General features: G+C 41.6%; 1 protein-coding gene across 3 annotated transcripts in view; it reads right to left on the bottom strand.

Annotated features, from left to right (window-relative positions):
• MCF2L2 (MCF.2 cell line derived transforming sequence-like 2) overlaps window positions 1–17,442 on the bottom strand; it is a 147,580-nt gene extending 130,138 nt beyond the window's left edge. Inside the window, exon 1 of one of the 3 annotated variants that reach the window (XM_085232533.1) lies at window positions 16,874–17,442. In XM_085232533.1, coding sequence (XP_085088659.1) covers window positions 16,874–16,976 — 103 coding nt within the window. In that variant the 5' untranslated portion in view covers window positions 16,977–17,442. The remainder of the gene's footprint in view (window positions 1–16,873) is intronic. The other 2 variants (XM_085232534.1, XM_085232535.1) reach the window with 2 other exon arrangements.
• Window positions 17,443–23,414: the final 5,972 nt, after the last annotated feature.

Genomic DNA, 23,414 nt, shown 5'->3' with positions numbered 1-23,414 from the left:
TTAGCATAGAGCACTATTGCAGTGGCAGCATGCAGTCTCTGCACTAGGAGGTACTAATTCCAGTACCATATGGCTTCAGAATCTCATTACACTGATCTGCTTAAAGTGACTTCCTAACCGACGAGGAAGACATTTCTGGTCACCTCAACAGTAAGAAATAAGAACTCTGTCACTGCTGAAGCAAATTTATTCCCGCAGAATCATAGACTCGTTTGAACTGGAAAGGACCATTAATGGTCATCTTGCCCAACTTTCTGCAGCGAACAGGAACATCTACAGCTCCATCAAGGGATCCTTAAATGAGGTCTGGGAAAGGGTGCACTGCATGCACCTGAGCTCCCTTGGGTTGGCCCTGCTTTCCTACCAGGTGCTCAATTACTGCTTCAAGCCATGACTTAGCATTTCTGCTACAACCCAAAGTCCTTTTTGGCAGAGCTGTGCTTAGTTGTTTTGCTCCTCAACTTATTTTTATAGTGGCGGTTGCCATGACCCAGGTACAAGACTTTCCACTTGGATCTACTGAACCTCATGAATCTAGGCCCTCTGCTCAGCCTGTCTAAGTCTCTCTGAATGACATCCCATCCCCTGGGCATGTTGACCACACCACTTAGATTGGTGTCACCTGCAAACTTGCTGAAGGTGCTCTCAAACCCACTGTCAGTGCCATTGATGAAGATATTAAAAAGCAATGGTACCAGTACTGACCCCTGGACACCTTTCACCACTGATCTCCATTCAGACAGTGCACACCCTCCCTGCACAAACTGCCCCCCCAGCTACTGCACCAAGCCCTATTTCTGTGCCCTACGGCTGTGCCCTACTGCTGTGCCTTGCTTTAGTGCCCTACTCTCTCCCTTCTTGCCCTTCTGACTTCACAGTTTTTGCCATGGTTCTCCCTCTCTGGGAAAGGTCCTCCAGCATGAGCCTCCGATCCAGAGCCAATTCCCTCAAAGTCTTCAATGCAAGCTGTCAAACCTGGAGTGGACACAGCTAAGATCATAAGACAGCCTGGCCAAAAAACTTGGATGCCATCTTAAAGCTGGACTCACACAGACATCCAGGGTCAGCCAAAAACCCAAAAAACCCAAATCCACAAATAATGCCAAAGCTGTACCCATGGTTATCACCCTGGTTTTCTGACCCCAAACATAATGGTCACCTTGCCATCAGTACAGCATGCACCATCAGAGAAAATGCACAGGAATAGCCTTTGTGCCAAGGCCTTCCAGCGGTAGCGAGGATGCTGGAAGAGAAATTCTCTGAACAATAAGAAAGAAACAAGCTTTTCTCCTCCCTGTACTCTGCCACAGGCACGCTGACTCAGCTCCATTGTGGCAGCAACCCTGATTCTTGCCAGCATCCAGAGCACTGCACTGCTCCCCTTTCTCTCCCTCTTGACCTTTTTCCTTCCAACAGTCAATCAGTGTAGAACAGCTGCTGGATCCATTCAGCTAAGGCCACCAGGATGGTTTCCTGAGGAGTAGCTGTGCACATTCCCTGACTGAAACCGCACTTTATTTTTTGCTGTTGTAAATCATAACTTAAAGCAGATAAATTGAAACCAAAAAGACAGACATAAAATAGGATCTTTAAGAATCACAAGGGCTGTTGATATTAAAGGCTTTTGGACACATGCCAAGCATTAGCTGAAATGAAAGAAACAGCTTCTCACATTACGAACTACAGTGAAAGAGTGTCCAACACTTTATTGCTGTCTCTCAAACACTCAACATCAGTAACTACATAGGGTGAGATATTGGACACGAGGGACAATTGACCTTCTCCTGTCTGCATGTGTGTGCACTGAGGTTCACTCAGTTACCTGAGCAGTCCACAGGGAGAAAGGAACTCCTATCTATATCCTCCTGAACACCACAGCTTTGACTGATTGGGTTCTCCCTGCTGGCAGATACACATCAAACACACTCCTTCCACATTCCCTAGGGCAATGCTTGCGTCCTTCAAGGAAACTGAAGATAAATAGATACGAACTGTGTCAGTCAAAACAGTTACTCCCCCTAACTAAGCAACAGCAAGAATAGATAATCTGTTAGTATGTGCATTGGTAGCAAGAACTCTCCATTTACCTGCCAAACCCAGAATGCCACACAAAGCATGGAGCACAGCACGAAAGAGATGCTGCTCCATCACATACAACCACGCTTCCAGATCTTTTCCCTGTCTTCTAACCAGCACAAACACTGGTTTTCAGTGCCTTACTTTATCTTGATTCTGTAATGTCTAATAGTAGTGTAAAATAATGAGATTTTCACAACATTTACAAGAACCCAAGAGTATCAATCCTTTGTCAAAACCAGGCAAGGTCTGGGAACCTTATCTGCTAATAGGCAGTAGGTCTGCACAGTGCAAAAGAGGTCTAATAGTTTCAGAAGCAGAGTAGCGTACAGCTGCATGAGATAACTTGTCTTATAAGAGACAGTGGACAAAGGCCTTTCCCACCAACCCAACACCACAGTCCTGATAGCAGGACACCACCGTTCGTACTCAAGGACATGCTGAAGCCTGTCTGCTCAAGGTTAGACCTTCGCTTAATTTAAATTAAACACAGTGCTTTTGACTTCAACAGCGCTATGGACTTAAATTGCCTAAAGCTGAGCAGTGCTGTCTTCTGATGAGATAAGAAATGACTGTTTAGTCTGCCAGGAAACCACATTGCAAATACTTTCTGCTGACCAGCCCGGATTAACTTAATAAAATGTATCTAAATCACACATCTGCTTGTGGACCCAAATCCCAGAAGGCATAAGCCCACTTCATGGGATATAACTTTAAGTAGTGCTCTGTACTTCTCAAGTGATTCTCAACTGAGCACTTTGGTACCACGGAGAGGTTGCTACTCCCATGAAATGGAGCACCTCCCACTTAATTGCCAATAAAGTGAGACACCATAGGAATATATGTGTTTTTTCCGTTTCATTTAATAATGCACCTGAGAACCATTTGAAGAAGGCCTGAGGGCAGCAAAAGCAGCAGGAATCATTTTGCCTAAATTTTCACAGCACAAAAGTAAAAATTGAGAGAAGAATGTGCTAAATGTAGATAGGGACACATCTCCCACTTGCTTGAGACCCCTTTGAGTTAGTATATGCTAACGGGAAATCTTTAAATTAAAGAAGTTCTGCTTAAAGAAACAGGAACAAAATGGTATGGAAGCAGCTCAAAGCAGTAGGTCCTCTATTAGTAGTATTCTGATGCCAGTGAAATTGCTTTTACTGCTCTTTTGTAGCATAAGTTCACATAATTCTGCACAATATTTCCTTATCTGTCTTTTATTTTAAATATACTTGGTTCAAGAACAGCAGTTATCAAAAGTATAAAAAATAAAGCAATATTTTTTTAACCTGTAACAGAAGCATTATAAAAACCCACCAATGAGCTTCAAAATCCCAGTACAAATAACAAAGTACAAATTAAAAAATGTTCAGCTGGGAGCTGAAGCCCAAGGTATTCCTATGGTCGGTCTAAGTTTAATTGCAATTACTGCAGTAAAGCTGGAAGATAAATGGGGACATAACAGGAAATATTTATCTCTTGGTTGCAACACTAGAGTGTTTTCTGACTTAATTTGATATTATTTGTAGATATCCTCATCTTTTCAACGCTGCATTATAAAATAACATCTTGCTCATTAAGGCTTTGCAGTTGTTGCTCGTGTCAGGCTAATTACTATTACATACCTTTCAGAGGCAGCAGGTCTGATAGTGAAGGAAGCTGAACAAACTGATAAGAATGAGCAAATTCATTGAAATAAAAACAAAACACAAAAGTACTTTAAAAGTCAGGCACAATTACTGATCCTACATTCAGCATCTATAGCAGATATGGCAAATATTTTAGAGCTTGTAGGCCATTCTGAGAAAGTATTTTCTAACTGGAAGCAGCATGTAGTCAGAATACTGATTACACTAACCAGCCTTCATTGATAGAGCATCCTCACCTGAGGATGTTTGATGTTTATGTCATGTTTGTTTATGTTATTATTGTTTATGTCATATTTGTTTGTTTATGGTAGGATCGCTCATGTTTGTAATTAGGTTCTTTTATAAGCATCATAACAATCGTAACACAAATATTAAAAATGTAAATATAAACATAAACAATCCTAATAAACTTTATCAATCCCAATATAAATGTAAACAATCCCAATGTAAACATAAATAAATCTAAATCTAAACATAATGTTTACATTATGGTTTCCAATAATGGTTACATTACATTTATGCTTACGTTGGCATTGTTTATGATAGGATTCTTTATGGTTATGTTAGGATTATTTGTATTTATGGTATGTAACTATGACAACAAATTAGTACCTTTGCTAAAGAAAAGCAGCCATGAGATTAGTTTCTTACTTATATTTTTTAGAAATTAAAATAAAGTGATGTGTTCACGGTTGAGTTAGAAAATAAGAAATAGCTTATATGACTTACATGTAAAATTTAAACTTTGATTGTTAGAAATAATGTTATGCATGTGTGACTTTTAAAAAGAAGCCATATGCTTCTCCAGTCTACTATAGGTCGGATGAAGTTTAAATAAAGAACCTGTATACCCAGACTTTCCACACATCTGCGCCAATACCAGTTTTTTTTTTTTCTTTGAAGACTGCTTCTTCCTTTACATTTGTGCCATGCAGGTACTTTGGATCTTGATGCTACTGCACCATGAATAGTGAGATGGCTTTGTTCCTACAGGACTTGTGTACAGTGGGACGGTTATGGAATGGTCACACTGTGCTGTGCCCTCTAGTGGTCCCTGCACAAAAGAGGCAGCGATGGGGTTCAGCCCATGAATCTCGCAGGATGGGTCTCTACCAACAGAAAGCAATTCCTGGGTACCAAACCAGCCAGTGCCAGTAAATCTCCTGGAGAAGGCTGAGTTGGGCAGAGGTGTTTCGGCCTCACTCCTCTGCCCAACTCAGTAACGCTCTGCCTTTCAGCTGCTCTGAGAAAGGAAAACAAAAATTTGACCATGTTCCTGAGGGACTTCTGACAATAGAAGTTGTAGCACAAAATGGCACTGACCCTCCCTGCTGCCCTCTCCACTGGGTGTGGACAAGGCTACTCCAGCACAGCTGTGTTTCTGAGACCAACAGATACTCCACACCTCAGGCAGCAGCCCTGCTATGGTTCCTCTTGGACAGGGCAGGGCAGTGGCAGGGGACCACTGGTTCTTCCAACCCTCCCTTCCTATGGCTGGCCTGGAGAACTTGCATGATGGCAGCACACCAGCTCTGAAAGGGGAGTAGGACCAGCAGAGCACGGCCTGTTACAGAACTGGTGTTGCAGATGCTATGGCAGATTGGGCACTGAAAAACTCTGACAGATTCCTCGTAACTCCAGTCCAAACAACCACGTTCCTCAAAGTGCACTTGGCTGCTTGCTTTTTCTCAATCAAGATGCAAATATGCATATGGCTCTGCTGTATAACCAGAGCATAATTCAACATGATCCAGGGTGATGACGGCACACTGCTGAAACTGCATTCTCCCCTATCTGAAAACAAAGCCAGAAAGCAGGATATTTCTGAACTACAAAAATAAGGACCAAAAACTTTACCTCCAACCGAACTGTGAGTCCACTGTGAATCCTCTACTGAACCAGTGTGGAAGGGGGACAAGATGCTAAACACTGATAATGGTGTAAATATCTGAGACTTCTGAAATGGCAGCTTTGAATCTTAAAAAAATAAATCACACCAGTGCTGAGTGAGCTAATCACCATAATAAGGATGAACCAGTTTTTTTCTGGTAACCTTCCTACACCAATTACTGGCATGTAATTGCTGTGAGCTTTCTGATTAGTTATTCACTGATTTGACTCAGGCTCATACTAAGACTCATAGCTATTTCTGTTTGAAATAATCTTTTATCTGAATATTGCAAGATCAATAGGATTATTTCTATGTATGTCATTAGCTTTGGCTTTTATGCTGCAAACACCAATACTGATCAGCTCAGCAATTAAATGAAGCCTTGGCTTTAGAGATCTCTAAACCAAAACATAATGGGTTACAGTGAACTTCAAACTCAAAGGAGGGAAATATTTATAGTATCTCCTTTGTTACATGAAGGATTATTGACTGACAACAAGAAGCAAACTCTCCTGACACTAATTCTAGTCACAGCAATCCTTTTAGCACATGGGATCCATACCAGAAGATGGTACTGGAGTTGCCAGTACCAGCATGCCAGTAGCAGTGGGATAATCTGCTAGATACAAAAATTATACAAGGGCTGCTCTGAAAGTAGTGCCTCCTATGTTATTGTGTTGTCCCACAACATCAGAGGTTGGTGTTGGTGCTATGGCAGTAGAGGCTGAACCTTTCCACCAGTGTCCCATTACATGTTGTTGCCATGTGACAGACGGCAGCAGAGGGGCAGTCTGACAAAATGATGTCTGACACAGAAGTGTGTATGAAGCAAAGGTGTGTCACTGAATTACTCCACGTGGAAAAAATGGCACTTATTGACATTCATCGACACATACAGAATGTTTATGGAGACCAAACAGTGGATGTGAGTACAGTGAGGCAGTGGATGGTGCATTTTCAGCAGTAGTGACAGCAATATGAAAGACAAGCCACGTTCCAGATGGCCATGCAGATTTTTATGAGCAGAGCGTGCAGGCTCATGGCTGGCAAAAAATACATAGCTAACGGTGGTGACTGTTGTTGACAAATAGCTGAGAATGTGCTCTGTCAAATAGTATTGTGCTCTTTGTATCTGTTAGAACTTCCATGGAAATAAATGGGAGGCATTACTTTCAGAGCGACCTACACAATATGACTCAGTACCTCAGAGGTCCCAGAATTTAAAGGCAATGATCACTCCCCTGAAGTACTGAGAGACATCAACTCTCATTTCAGATTTTCCTCACCTCTCCATATTCCAGGTATCTTGAGTTGGTTATCCACTGTCAACTGGGAGTAACTCCTGTAAAATCTCTGGAGATTGAATCATGTACTGAACAAGGAGAGTCACATCCTGTTAGCAGCTATTGCCAGCAGACCAAAATGCTGTACATTAGCATTCTTTGGCTTATATATATGGATTAGAACTGCGGAGAACTGCTTTTGTGTCCAGCTATAGAGAATTCATTGCTTCAGGGAAATTTGAAATCATACAGCTCCCAGTCATGTACAGAAAGCAATAGCAAAATGCTTTGCAGCCCCTTTATATCTCGTTGCCCTAGGCAACAGCCTGCACTGCGGAAGTGGCAGATCCAGCCTTTCTTGTATGAAGCCTGCAGCATATGGTGTTAATATATGGATCGATACTATGAAAGCCCTCCTGTAGTACTATTGGGGTGCCCAGATTATAGATGGAATGGGTGGGTGCATAGGCAGATTCAGGATAAGAACTGCTGCTCTGCATCCAAGATCTTTGCGACACAGGTGGAGGTCAGTGGAAGCACAGGGATTATCACCTGCACTCAGGGATGTGGGGCACTCAAGATTTTTCCTTGAGATCTTACAGGAACTGACCCAAGATTCCCAGATTAACTCAGGGCAATTCTGACAGTAGGTCATAAGTCTCAGCTACCAAAGCAGTGCCTGCACTGTGCTGCCTCTCAGACCTGTTTGCAGCATGGACTATAGCTGGGTCAGCCACAGCTGAGTACACTCAGACAAAAATATTTGGTGATCTGGGGTGCTGAGTGCCAGCAGTTCCTCATTCATTCATACAGGAATAAAAAGCTCTTTGCACCTTTTTGGACCAGACATCCTCTGTTGTAATATCGCTGAAAGATCATTTCTCATCAATTCCTTTCAATGTTTCAAAGGATTTTTTTTACTTCTGCAGCAATTTAACTGTTATTCTTATGCTTGAGTAATCCAGGTCACAGGAATCAGTGACCTTCAAAATTAAAAGCTGGACTAACATTCCCAGAATGACCTGTGATTCTTTTTTTAAGCTTCCAGAGAGTCAGCTTGGTATTCTCCATTACAGTCCTGCATTTACTGTAATGGAGTTCTTGGAGAGCTCCACCTCTGTTTCTTTCATGTGGCTTGAAAATCAAGGAAGCTCTGCTGGAGTGAGGGAGGGCTGGGCTGGCTCCCTTGAGAAACTAGACAAGAAAAGTCCCAGTGTTCTCATACCAGAGGAGCACTAGATAGTAGTCCTCACATACTAAATCCAAAACAAATATGCAATCCCTTTCTGAGGCAAGCAGGGTAACAAAATCAGTATGAATAGCAGCGCTTTTCCAGGAGGGAATGGATCATAAGTGCTTTGGCTGGCCTTGTTCACCCCTAACTGCCCAGAGGACTCAGAACTTCACGAGAGCAGTGATTTAAGAGCAATGCATTTTCAAGAATATTCTAGATACAATGCACAGCAACTGCAAAGCTGTTTTTGAGCTACTGTGTGCATGTTGTTCTAGTGAATACACCAGTCAATTGTCTCACAGCAGTGTGGATTTTTGATCCAGGCAGCCTGTCTTTAATTTGGCCACATTAACTGGGAAATTGTTCTGTGCTGTCAGACCCCTCCAATGCCTGGAAAAGGAGAAGACAGAACACATCAGCTTTGCAAACCAAACCCTAGAGTCCACTGCAGTTTGAGACTGTCCATTTCAGTTCAGTGCTTTATTCTTTATTGCACACAATAGAAAACGGGAGAAAGTTTTATTCTTTAAAGCTGAATTATTTGTGGGTCTCTTTCCCGAAAAGGCATCAGACTTCTGTAATGATGCTCTGCAAATGACAAACATGATGTATTTCACTCCTGAGCAAATGCTGCATCAGATTTATACCAGACTGAGTTCACATGCTGGACATGGCTCTCTTCCAGTACGTGAACTCACTCATTCCTCAGAAGCAGCTGAGTCTTTTCATTCTCTTGTTATCTATGTTGTGTTTATATGACAGAGAGACTTGAAGGTACTGTGCAGGGGACCATTGGAATGAGCTCATGTCTGTCCACCTGCCAAAGAGGACCTCGCCATCCCTTCCTCCCCTAAACCCACAAGCTTTTCTTCAGATTATTTCTGAACTCAGAGCAGTATCCCCCTCTCTGCCATGATTTACACATCACTTAAGGTATTTACTAGTGTTGTTTTTCCATCTATGCATGGAAGAGCTGGCAGTTTCTTCACCCTGTCTCCCTCATATTCCTTGGTTTCAATCTGGCCATGTCTGCTGCACTGGATACTCTGAGTCACCAAAGCTGCATGACTAACAGTGAGCCATGTGCCATGTTATCCCTTTCACATCACTTTCCAGCATTTTTAAAGTGAGTAGGAGCAGACAGCTCTGTAGAGAACTCAGATTTCCCTCAGTCTCTGACCCACTGACCATCTGGGGAATCAAGACATTACTATTCTGAACTCTAAAGTGAAGTAGAAGAGATTCAATCACTGGGCTACATCACATTAGTATAAACAAAAACATTTGTGGTTTATTATAACACAACCCCAGCATTGAAAAACATTTGTGGTTTATCTTAACACAACACCAGCACTGAATAATAGGAAAAGATAAACAAAAGGGGATAGTATGAGGTATCAAACATTGCACTCTCAAAATGAAGTCATCCAAACTTCATCCTAAAGGTTCATCCTAGCTTGAATGCTGAGTCATTCCTCAGGGACTAAGAAGGGCTTTCAACATAGTGCAGAAAATGGGAGAAAGAAGTAACAGCAATGAAACTGCTTAGCTTATTCTTTCTCACTGAGATGGAGTGATGATACAAATACCTTCACGAGTGCCGAACCTGTTCACTCCAGGGAGTTGTCCTTTCAGGGGATCTCTTGGATAGAGGCACCATATGGAAGGCGAGAAAAGAAATTAAATAAAAGATGAGGCAAGAGATGGAAAAAGACCTTTGTATTTAATAAGCTGCCAGGAATTGTAATTGATGTCAGAGCACTTTAATTTCTACTGAGACCATCTGAGCTTCCCTGTGACACAGAAATGGGATCAGGGGCTCCTCTCTCACTCCTTTTGGCTGCATTTGCTTTTTAATCTTGAGACTAAACAGTGCAAGATGGTCACAACTGCCTAGCCTCCTGGCAATTGGTAACTTCTGTCAGCACCAGCTGCTTTCATTGTGCCTGACCTGAGACCTCACACAGGAGAAAACCTCTTACGCTTGCTTTTCCCCTGGGATGTCTCCCATGCCATCTCCTTCCAGACAGCTCTGATGCTGCAATATGTCATTTTTCCTCTGCTTGTGACCTAAACTAGATAATTCTTCTTTATTAGTATTACTACTATTTTAATTACAGGAAATCACCACACAGAATTTGCTAAGACTTGGTCTGAAAGCAGATAGTTTCTGTTTTCTGCTGTATTAGACTTGCCACAGACAGCTAATGCTGTCCAAAACACTGCCCTGAGACAGATGTGGGTTTAGGGAAGCCATGAGAAGGGCTCACCTCAACAGCAGACATACAGTTTCGTTTAATAACTTGCTTGCGCCCCAGCCACTTTGGAGGCACCAACAGCCAAATTATAGAACTCAGGAGAGCTTTCTCAGGATACCACAAGCCAAGAGCCTGCCATGCATAGCTGTGGAAAGGGTGATGGGCATCACTGTTATTAACAGCAAAATCCAGATTCAGCCGTCTGGCTTTCCTTCAAATATTTATTTACATCAAACATTTCTCAGTGCATTCACTCCAAGAAGTAAATACATATAAGTCACTGCTGAGGTAGGCTGGAAAAAAAAGAGCAGAAGCAGACTGCTGTAACATTAGATTTAACATCATTAATACGGAGGCATTTGAAATAGACAGTGACCTGTAGACTGACAAACTGGATCACACCTCAGTTCCACCCAGCTTCCTACCGAACTGTCTCCAACAGTTGCCATCAAAAAATGTATACGAAGGTGTGAAAATCCTGCAGCAAGCAGATGGTGGATCGTTGCTACTCATGTTCCCTTTTCTCCCCAACATCCCGATCTCTTGTTGGTTTGAGAATAAAAGCTCAGGCTTAAACAGCCAGTTTTGGTGAGAATATTGCTGTGGTTTAACCCAGCAGGTGGCTGAGCACCACACAGCCATTCACTCCTCCCCTGCTTCCCAGTGGGATGGGGGAAGAGAATCGATAAAAACAAAGACAAACTTGTGGGTTGAGATGAAACTATTTACTAAGATAGAGAAAAGGAAAAGGATAATAATATAATATTAATATGTATAACAAGTGATGCGCAAGCAATTGCTCACCAACCCACAGCTGGTGCCCAGCTAGGCCCCGAGCAGCAGAAGAGAGTGAGAAAAACTCCCACCACTTCAGAACTCCTTTCACTTGGTGGCTTATGGTACAGAATATCCCTTTGGCCGGTTAAAGTCAGCTGTCCTAACTCTGTTCCCTCTCAGCTCCTTAGGCCTTCACTGCAAATGGCCTTGGCTCTGTACAATACTGTTGGGCAGGTAACTGTAAACATTGGTGTATTACCAACATCATTTTTCTCCTAGAACCAAAACAAAGCATCATACCAGACACTCTGAAGAAAACAATTCTTCCTAGCTGAAACCAAGGCAGATATCAATAAATGAGAAAATAGCTAGGCCTGTAAGCAGCCTTTCAGTTCTGTGGGTCTCTGGTCCATGGCTCTGCTTTCTGCATGCCGTGGTAAGAGAAGTAGTGGTAACAAGTCTGGATTACAGGATTTTTCTAACATCCTCTTGAATTTTGTACTAATGTAGGAGACAGAATGCAGAAAACGATACACTTCCGAGCTGTTCTGTTCTGAAGAGGAGGAAGTCTTAGTGCAGACTTATGGGGAGATCTTTAATCAATTCTTTCTCCATAGACATGAGGCAAAGCTATCACATCACATCACAAAGCTATTTTGGCTTGAGACAAAGACTACCAAACCAGTGTTCTGGATCTCCAACTTATAACAACTTATCATAGTCTCCATTTCTGATTGTGCCCTGACAAATGAGGTTTGAAAATGATTTTTAAATGAATACTGTAATATTCTACATTTTTGAGAGTGCACCAGACAAATCGGCACATTTTTCACAGGTTTCAGTGAATTGATTTCCACTTTCAGGCACAAGCTCTGCACTATTAACAAATCTCTTCTGCACAGTTCCTTACTAAACAGTTCCCAGTGAAACAGCTGCAGAGAATCAGTCATACAAAATGAGACAAAACCAATAACCACAATCTGGGAACAAAAATGTAAACATGTAGCTTTTTTTTTAAGCAGGAAAACTAACAAAGATAATTTGATACCAGTTTTCACTTCCCTCTTTTCGCTTTCATTTTTTACCAACTAAATATTTTATGGCCTTCTTCACTTCAACATATTATGAAGTGGTCAAAATCTACCAACAGTTCAAAAGCTTCCTTGGGACATAGACAGAAAGGTACAGATAATATGATAACCAAAGGTCATTTTTTAAATAGAAGTAGGTTAATGGGAAAAGGAACTACAGATTATTGTTTTCATTAGCATGAAATCCAAAGCAAATTTAGCAAATACATTTCTGTAAGTTTTCTATTGTACTGCTTCACTGTTATGCAGGGAGATGCATATCCCCAGCCTCTCTCTTATGTTTGGGTAAAGAAACCCAGTGTGCTGTGGTCAGTAGAGGAGACCAGTACCTGTGCTCACCAGAGCATTACAAGTAGGGCAGAGCTGCAGAACCAGTGGTTCAGAAATAGTCATTTAAACGCATGAATGCTCTGAGACAAAGGGAAGAATTTTCTGTCTTGGGCAGAGGAATTTCCATGGCCTTGATTTAAACCTTTGACCAGGAGAAACTGAAGGCCTGCTTGATATGGTATCTTGAAAGGTAATTTCTTAAGAAATCTCTTTTGAATGCCCTTCCGATACACAGACACAGATCAGAAACAATGCAGTGGTCTATTCAGCTGTGACATATTAGATTATTTGTGGCTTTGTAACATAAAACAGATTCTGTGACTTGTGATGCTAAGCCATCAGCCTTGGACAAGTGCCAGCTCGGGTTATTCCATTCTGCTGACCTAAATTCCTCCCATGCAGTCAAGTGGATGCAGTGTCATCCTTCTCTTCCTGTTCCAAATTGTAGCAGAGCTTCCCTGCACATACAGAGAGATTTTACATTGCTCCCCAGAGCTGGTGGTAATGCCAAAATTGGTAGGAATTGATCTATTGTGGATAAAAGTTCTAAGTTACTGTACAAGTCCTGAGATGTCCATCTTAAAACCAGTTTTGCCACTGACTTCTCTTTTAGTCTCTAGCAAATTGCTTACATTCATTTTTCTGTTCATAAAATGGGAGACTGGGGAAATGAGATCATGTAAAACCAGATGAAAGCTAACATGAATGTATGTTCTTTTTACTGTAATGTAATTTGCGCGATGTACTGCTTTCTGCAAGCTCACATCAGTGCCCCTCTTCCAGAGATGCTGACAAACAGCTTATCTGGAGGCATGTGCAGCTGTGAGGAGCTCTCACAATTTATTTGGAAGTTACAAATCGCCTCTAAGAAAATGCTGCCCATGTTGCACTGCAATATTCTCTGCTGGTAACAGTGAGGAACTCTGTTGTTTCATTTTCACACAGCTGATGACTGTTCTGTTGGCTCCATCATTTTATAAAAGCATTTTAAGAATAAAAATCTGTGGAAAATGGGGCACTGACTGGAAGCATTTGTGTCGTAACTGTGCCCAGAACATTGCCCACATGCTCCAAAGGCAGCATCAGACTTATGGGAACCAGCTGCCAAGTGTGGATGAGTAGTCAGTGCCTATATATTCTGGTGGGCTTCACAAGTAGGAAAAGTGGTACAATTCCTACGTGCAAACACTCCTGCTGTCACCACCAACTACTTCACTCAGCAAAGCTTCTTCCCTCCCCATTACAGGAGAGCTGCCACCTACCTGAATGACAGGTTTTTCAAAAGCGATTAGCATTTCCCCAACACCTCCCACTAATCAAATTTCATAGAAGTAGGTTAAACTGAAAAAAAAAGAATCCTGACGCAGTTTTGATAACAGGATTGGGTGACATTTTGTGCTACATCTTGGATAACAAGCAGAAAGCCTGCTAGCATTCACAAATCACTCCTGACCTAGACACACGTGCTGGCCTCATTACCTTACCCGCACCAGGGCAATCTGAAGTAATCCCAGACAGGCTGAGGGAGCTCAGGGCTATAAAAGAGATTTTGTTTGGTCCTCCGTTGTTTGACACTGTAAAGATGTGCTGCAGGGTGCATGGCACCAGAAAAGTGTGAAGTTAGTATAGCTACTGTAGATAGATAGCTTTAAAGTAGGTAACTATAATGCTTTGATTTAAAATTCGGTTAAGCAGGTATCTGTATGTATGGAGTCTGTAACAGGAGAAGAGGCTCTTTAACAAGCACGTGGACTACCTAGCACAACATGAGCCAACTAAGGAGGGATCAAAACTTCTGCTCGGGACATAAAAGTTGAGCTCCAGCAATTAGCTTGTGACAATCTTACTGACACATTAAAAATAAACTGGTGTGTCAAAAAATGATCCCACAAAGTTTGTATTTAGTATATCTAGTCTTTCATTTTTAATGGTCTCACAAAGATCTTGTTTGTTTGTTTTCTAAATTTTGTGAATAAGTTTTCTCCTTCCTGCCGCCAGGTGAGCTGAGAGCTGTGCTCTCATGCAAGTGTTGGCTACATTCTAGAGAGATTGAATGCCATCAGTCCAAGAGATAATAAGATAGTACATGATAGACCCTGTAAAAATAGGAAACACTATAAAATATTCACAGAAAGGCATGCCCCTGGTTTGCTAAGGATGAGACTCCTCACTTTTCTGAGCTTTAAAAATTCCTACTGAACTTCCAAGAGACTCCAGCTGCTGCTGTTACAATGTGTGATTTATAAAGGTGATACATCATCAGTGTGCTTGGAAGATTTTTTTTTCCTTCAGTCAATAGCAGTTTTTCCATCACTACTTGCTTCCATTTTTGTACAACTGTTTTTTTCTTTTTACATGATTTGATTAGGAATGAGCACTGTCTACAAAAAGGCAGGCAGGATTCCACAAGCAGGGTCCTCGCAGATTTCTAGGGTCTGAATGGCTAAGAAGATTGCGAGGTTTATCCTTCTGTGTTTGAAGATGGGAAAGTAGGTTCTTGTCTCAGTGTGAAATGAAAAATTAATTTAAAAAATGTTGAAGATCTGTGGTCTTTGTTCTCCTCCTTAGGAGTGATCTGCTTGTTGACCACTAGAAAATCAGATGATATTCTCTAGCCTCAGACACATGACCCAGAAACATCTTCATTTGTCAAGGAACAACTCACAATTTAATTAAGATGTTTCTAATAGCCAGAACGATTTCCTGCATTGCTGAATATTAAAATAATACTATGTTATCTCTAGCAAATCCCTTCTGACATGAAGGAGAGTCCTCAACATTGATGATGGGATCTGCATTGAGTCTAACAGGAAAAACAGAAGATTTATAAATCTCTGGTTCCACTGAAATACTTTTATCTAAAAAATAAAAAAATAAAACAAATTACATGTGCCTCCCCTGAATCCCAAGTCTTCATAATAAAAACATGAATCCATGTGACTTTGTGTCTATTTGAATTTGTACAATTGCAAAGCAATTCAGGCTGACACCTCTGGGTCAAAGAGACTGACACTGAGTTTTCCTGAAAATCACATTGTAATCTCTCCCAGAATCCCAGAATCACAGAATGGCCAGGGTTGGAAGAGACCTCAAGGATCATGAATCCCCAACCCCCCTTGCCACATGCAGGGCCACCAACTTCCACATTTAATACTAAACCAATACTCCCATACCAAGCACCTGCACAGGTTGTCAAGACCACTAAGACTGATTCCTGTTGTAGAGACTGGAAAAATGGGACCTGGTCTTAAGCATTTTATTCAGTATAAATCTGCTCTTGTGCTATTTCTTCGAGCAAGCTACCATTTGCTTTCTTAAACTCAGTTCAGCTGCTACAGGTAACGTCAAACTCAGGATGAATTTTGGTCTAAAATCTGAACTGTATATTCTCTAAAAGCTGCATTTTAGTCACACTCATACATTTCATATAAAGATTATGTGAAGTTAAAGACAAAGACTCTTAGGAACCTGTATAACAGATTTGGTATTCACAGCACACAATCCATTACAAAAACTGACAGCTATAAAATGTGCTCCCATGCAATTCAATTAAAAATGTTGTCTTTACATGATGCAGTGCAGCCATAATCTGATTTAACTCAATTGTGTATAACAAAGAAAGGTTCCAAAAGCTTTCATCAGTTGACATTTTAATCTCCAGCATTTTCTACTGTCTTACTAGCTTCAGGTTATGTGGTTCCTTGTAGTTTGACCACCATTGCTAAGTAGCCAGCTTAGAGGCATAAGGACACCAGTATTGGGCCTTACTTGTGTTTGCTAGCATTTGAAGGTTATCAAACAGTAAAATTAAGCCCAGCAGGAGGAAATGCTTTTGAAACCCTGTCCTAACACCTTCCTTGAAATAGCAATAGCAATAAAAAGGTTCTCTGACAGTACACAGAAAGAAAATGGTTTGCTATTCCAACATCACAAGCAAATGCTAAGCACGTTAGCACTGCCATTGCTTTAGCATCCTTTCACTTTTTTCTGTAACACCTCCCTGCAAGGACTGTGCTTGGGAATTTTACACAAATCAGCTTACTGATAGAACTGTCTGCTCTTACTATCTGTACATTTCAGAAAGCTGCACTCTTGAATACAAAACAAAGCCATCAGCAAAATATAATTGCCCAAATCTATGGGTTTTGCAGTCTGTTCCTATTTCACTCACAGGTGTGATATTGTCACACAAAGGCTTCCTGCCTGTGCAGAGCATCAGCACCTCCTAAGGGAAAAGAGCCCCCAGATCTACACAAATGTAGTGAGTAGAAAGATAAAGATGCTTACCCACATGGGTGATAACTGTAGTCAGTCGCTGGGTGAGCTCCTGATGAGACATCTCTTCTTCTTTTAACCAAAAAAGCATTTCACACAGGGAACTGCACAGCATCCAAAAAAAGATGCGCCCAGTGTGGGAGGCTGCACACTCACTGCCTCGCTTGCACACAAAGCAGGGACCACTCCCACAGCATGGCCCTTCTAGCTCTCACATCTTCTGCCAGCTGCTCACCTCTTCCAATTCACTGCCCTCCATTCACGTACCTAGAAAAGCTCCTTCCAAAAGGAGATTTTAACCCTCTTAACAACAAGAAGAGAATGGAGGTAGGGGAAATAAAGCAGGAAAAAGAAACAGGCAAGCTGATTGCTTATGGCTTTTTTTCTCCGTTCTCCCGCGGATGAGGCAAATGATAAAAAGACAAACCAGTAGGCAGATACCTTCCTCCAGGGAGACTTTTGGATGGTGATGCTGTGAGTCAGGGAAAAATCCTGGAGGTAGGAATGGCATCAGGAGGAGTGGAGCTGGCAGCAGAGCTGTAACAGCAGCAGCTGCTCTTCCGCGCTCTCCTCACCAGCGTGCCTGGCGGCTGAGAACCACTCACTCTCAGCCTCTGGTGCTGCCTCTCAGCCCCTCCGGGGGCGAAAGCCGTTCACTGGGCTCTTTAGGGGCGTGGTGGTCAGAGGCTTCGCTGCCTTGCTGTGTGGACGAGATCCCCCGGGATCTCGATGTGACTGAGCCCGAAGGACCTTCTCCGGCTGTGACGGGAAGGGCAAACGAATTACCCCTGGGTGTCAGGCAAGTCACCTGTTGACATGGCCACGGATCTTTGCCGTGCCCCAGCACAGGCATGAGTGGACATCAGTGGAACAAAACACGTCTGCAGGGAGCAGTTGCCTCTGTGTGACAGGGACACAGCTGAGCCTTGTGCTGATTGCACAGCTGGCATAGGACAACAGGCTGCTGAGCTCCTGAAAACCTTTGTTGACCCTCCTGGCTACAGTGCAAAGCTACAAAGAGGGAAAGTAAGGCATGCAAGAAAGCGAGAAAGACCAGGACACCAAAGACACCAGAGACTTGCACAACTCCATTTCTTTGCATTTCTTCCTTTGAAGCCTACCTGAAGCTCCACACAAGATATTTCTGGGAACAGGAATAATTATACACATAAAATGAAGAAATAGAACAGAGAAGCATGCAGCTGCCCACACAATCTGCTCTATTCATGGAGAATAGATTCAGCTCTAATTTCAGATTTCCCCATCCATCAATAGGATTTTGCTTTCGTCCACCTCTCTACATATGCCAAAGAACATGACATCATTTATGTACAAAATTGGAGCTGTAAAATATCGCTGTGGACACATCAGACCTTCCAGCACAATTGCTGAGTCAGTCCTGGTGTTGCAGAAAGTTTTATCTACCTCTGTGATGGGAAAATTCAATAAGCAGGTGGCTTACCTAAAAGGCAGCCCGAGTATTTTTGCTGTCATGCTTGTTTTGGGTTGATTGACCAACTGTGCTGAAAGGTATATTCCGTATCTCTATTGAGTTAGTTTAACAGTAAATCTGCTTGAAAACAAGTGAAGAGGAGGATGACTTGAGTTAGCCACCCATTTGCCAACATTTTGATATTAAAGCAAGAGCCACTTGTTCTGAGATCCTCTTTCTAGCAAAGCCCATCTGAGGAGTAAAGTTCATACTGTAAAGATGTTAACTAACATTAAAAAGATTTCATCAACAAAGAAAGAGATGCTATCATCAGCAAATAGCATTAGGGAAGCAGACTGCCACCCATCCACGAACTCTGGAGGAGTATGAAAGACGTGGGATGCTTTCACAGGATTATAGATTGCAGGTAGGAACACAGTACTAGAGAAGTCATGTTTCCAGACTCTTGACCTACTTCTACTGTGTCTTTTCTGCAGGCAGAGACACATTGTATAACCCCATTCATAAATGAATTAAACTCCACTGAAACATGGTGTAGATGGTTTGCTCTCACTACTCCTACAGGAAGATTGTTTGAGAACATCAAGTATAGCTAGGAACCTTTGTTTCATTTCTAGCTAAATTTATTCTCAGCTATTTTAAGACCATATGCTCCTATACCAACACTGTTACTCATTATCAGTAACTGCAGACACTTTTTTCTCTTATTATTTGTTCTTCTATATTTGTTTGTTTTCCAGTTGTCTGCTATGCTTTCAATAATTTTTGAACCTGCTGGTCAATTTCAATCTAATTCAGGACACAGAAACAAGTTCTTGCAGGTTCACTGAAAATGAGCTGGGCATACAGAGCCCAAAAGGAGAAAAGGACTGAATAATTCAGTTTTGTGGCTATCTTACAGACTGGCTAGTAACATGTACGTACTAGTCATCACCTAGCAGCCGACAATCAGCCACTGCTCCTTCCCCAGCTTATGCTGTGTGGTGGGTTATGTATGATTTAACCAGAGTTGAGGGTGCTATGGTATTACATGAATCATAATGAACAAAAGGGGGAAACAAAAGGGGGAGAAGGGGGAGTTATTTAGTGGGAAGGCCTGGGCTGCAAGACACAGCCACAGGGTAGCACACTCCACTGGATTTACAGATCACAGAATGATTTCTTTACACTGGCAAGATCAGTGATACCTGCAAAAATGATACCTGCATTAAAGAAGGCTGCTGTTCATAGTGTGCCATTCCTAAATGGCAGATCCAGAGGGACTCAACCAATACAGAAATGCTGCAAAAACACTGGTAATCCACAGTTTGGGGCTCAAGTTGAGTGAGGGAGAAACAGAAGCCCAGAATATAGGAATCTCAGAGAGGGAGAAATGAAAGCTCTGTGTCTGTCACTCAAGGAATGGTTCAAAGACACAGAAGCAACTCAGTCCACCACTGTACTGGTAACCATTTCCAGAGCTCAGTGTACTTGTGAAATTGGGCCAGTACTTCCACTACTGAAAATACAGCCTTCCACTCTGTAGCATAAAGTCCTTGCTGATATGTATGAGCTGAAGGTACAGAAGATGACAATTTACATTTCAGGCACCAGACAGCCTCACAAGAAAGCAGCACTGTAGCTGTACAAACAACAGTTCCACTAAAATGATGGCCAATAGGAAAGAGCTTGATTTCTTCACAGAGCGACAGCCTGAGAAATCAATAGCCATTTATTAGATCCTGAATTGAACAGCTGAGGAAAAAAGCAGTGTAAGCAATTTTAATAAACAGAAAATGACACATTGCAAACAGAAAGTATTTACAAGATCCTATGGCCTCAACAGATGGAAGGGGAAATTCTCACTGCAAAAAATCTAATCTTCCCTTTCCTTCCTAATCTTAAATAATTGTACACCCCTTTCACGTGTCACTAAAAACCATGTAGCCCCCTGAGACTGAAGGGCTGTTAAAAATGAGATCTTAACCACCTTAGCTCTACTTTCCAAGCCACACACAGGTTCACCCATCTTTCAGCCAAATCCCCTTCCAGAACCACATCACTAATTTCTGATGTTCAGAGCACCCTTGAGGACTTGCTCATACCAGAAATAAAGGTAAGCAGATAGAATAACAGAAAAGCTTAGGATTGCTTTCCCAACTTTTATTTTTGCAAGCAAGCTACTCTTGTATAATGACATTTTCTCCTTTAACTTTGGTCTATCTGATCCCCGTATCAAAGGCCAGGGTTCTATTACTGGCTGGGAAGAACTGGAACACTGTTGGCACAATCAGGTAAGATAATTATGCTGTTACCACTTCTAACTGCTTATGGCAATGCTTCAGATGTGCAGTATAATTCTAATAGCAGAAGAAACTGATAAATGAGTCAGATACTTCTTTGATGCATACCTACAAAGAAGGCACACTTTGTTTCTTTTCTGTAACAAATCATGCAGTAAAGGACAGCATCACCCACATTTTCTTACTTTTGTTCTTTTTGGAACACTTCAGTGTTCTTGCTTAGCTTCTAAGATGGTCACACTGCTTGTGCTTCACTGACTTTTCTTGGCTTTTCACTCTTTTCAGTCAGCTCCTACGACTAATCTGCAGTTCTCTGCTAAAACTTGTATGCACACTTGTTCTCCCACAGAGTTCACCCAGTAATGACTGGGTCTCTGCCCTCATGCTTAGCCTCTTGATGATACTCCTGCAAAGCCTGACCTGCTTAGTATCAGATGCCATTTCATATTCAATGCTCTATTTCTTCATAAATTTATCTATTTTTTGAATCTATCTATAATTTTTGTAAGAACAAGATTTGCAATTTAAAAATGTATTACATGTATTACTGGAGAAAAGAAAGCTGTGGCGTGACTTCACTGCAGCCTTTCAATATCTAAAGGGAGCCTACAAACAGGAGGGGAATCAAATCTTTGAAAGGGTTGATAACTGCAGGACAAGGGGAAACGGTTTTAAGTTGAGGGAGAGAAGATTTAGGTTGGGTGTCAGGGGGAAATTCTTTACATAGAGACTGGTGAGGTGCTGGGACAGGCTCCCCAGAGAGGTTGTGGATGCGCCATCCCTAGAAATGTTCGAGGCCAGCTTGGATGGGGCCCTGGGCAGCCTGGTTTAATATTAAATGGGGAGGTTGATGGGCCTGCATGTGGCAGGGGGGTTGGAGATTCATGATCCTTGAGGTCCCTTCAACCCTGGCCATTCTGTGATTCTGTGATTCTGTGTTAAAAAAAAAACACAAACCAAAACCTCTTTGGGTTTTAAGTCCAAAGACTTATACTCAATTTCAGCCCTCTGGTTCCTGCATCTTGAGAAGAAATTAATAATTTCCTATTCACAGACTCAAACTTAGCCATGACTTTCTGCATTGTGATCATATCCCTCTGTCACTCATTTCTGAACTGATCCAAATGTTGTCCTGGTTACTGTATCTTTATAAAAAAAAAATAATCAAAAAGCCAATTGAAATCTCTTGTTATTGCCATCCTGCTTTGAACTTGTTTGTTTATGCAAGCCATTCTGCCTGCTCTGTACTGCTTATATAATTTTGTCAGAAGTCTTTGAATGTTGAAAGTCATCAGATAAATGCTGTTAAAACTTTAAGAAAATCAATATATTTTTAATTACTTATACTGCCTTGGTTTCTTTAAACACTTTCTAACATCTTTCCTTGTTCAAAACAAAACCTGAATTTTGGACAAAGCTGTTGGACAGTGATCCTGATTTTTAGGATCAGATTAATTGCTGAATTCTGTCTTATCATGTAGTTCATTTCAAGGAACCAGTTATCTACTTCCAGTGTCATAAAAAAAACCAACACTGAGTGAATGTACACCTGCAAATGCCAGCAAAAGAAGGAAAGGGAACAGGCTTCCCATTTAGAACAGTCCAAGGCGCCAAAAAACTGCCCTGCAACCCAAATGCACATTCTTCACCACTCCACCCACCCCACCACAAGTTCCTACTCCTACCTTCTGTTTGCTGACATAGTAGTGTAATGTAATGGATCATCGCACTGAGCTGATGGATCTGCTTCAGCTGGAGGTGAAATGAGATGAAGTATTTGGAAGATAGCAGTGTTCAAGTGTGGTTGGATAACCTGGTTAGGATAAGAACAGAGAAGGTTGCTCGTGAACATTATTAGTAATGAGACATCTGCCACTTGGGCATTACAGTTTTTAAATATTAACATACTGCTAACACACTGGGTGTTTTAGGCCTTCATAAATTAAAATAGTCTTAAGCAATTTTATTTATGAAGTAAATATGTTATAAATATATTTAAAAAGGAAAAGTGTCAAAGCTACCACAAATAAACCTCCCCCAAACTCATAACTGATCAGTTCTCCCTTTGGATTTCTGATTAAAAAAGTTAAGTCAAATTCCTCAAATATGTTTCTGTCACAACCCAAGAGGAAAAAAACACAAATATTTGTAATGTTTTTCAATAACTTCTGGGACTTTTACGGACACACAGCCAATTATGTTAACGTGCTTTGGAGAACAAATTCATCATGCTCCAAATGATCAGGATTTGAAGATAAACTAGGTCTTCTGTGCATTAGACGGTAGACAGTTACCATGGACCACACTGAGAGACACTAATAGAAAAGCTGTCTTTGCCATGGAAAAGCCTGGATACAAGCATATGAGACAACACTGTAAACATAAGTTTGGTCTGTTGGTCCTTAAGATGGTAAATGAATGCAGAACAGAGCAAGGATAATATTCAGTCTTTGTATTTATTCACTGGAGGGAGAGAAAAACTGTGAGAGGCAGAGAGAGAAAGAAACTGGAGCTTGAGTTCACTTATTTCTTTCTGGAATGTATTACTTTTGCTAAGGTAATGAAATGAAATGTTCTGTTCTTCATGTTAATATATTTAATCCAGCAGACAGGAGGTTCCTTTGATGAGCTGAACATGAGGCTCAGACAGAGGTGATAAAATGCTCAAATGCCAGGAATATTTGAAGTGGCCCTTTAAGGAGAGGACAGAAGGGAGACCACAAAATAGAAGGAAGCTTCAAAATATAACAAAGCCTTATGCAGTTTCAGGATGAATATTCATCAGTTATATCTGCTTATGCATCCTTACCATTTCCAA

This window comes from Meleagris gallopavo, chromosome 11, assembly GCF_905368555.1.
Source record: "Meleagris gallopavo chromosome 11, MGAL_WU_HG_1.1, whole genome shotgun sequence".
Classification (NCBI taxonomy): domain Eukaryota; kingdom Metazoa; phylum Chordata; class Aves; order Galliformes; family Phasianidae; genus Meleagris; species Meleagris gallopavo.
The sequence above is the reverse complement of the archived record's forward strand: the minus strand, read 5'-3'. Positions and strand labels throughout refer to the sequence as shown.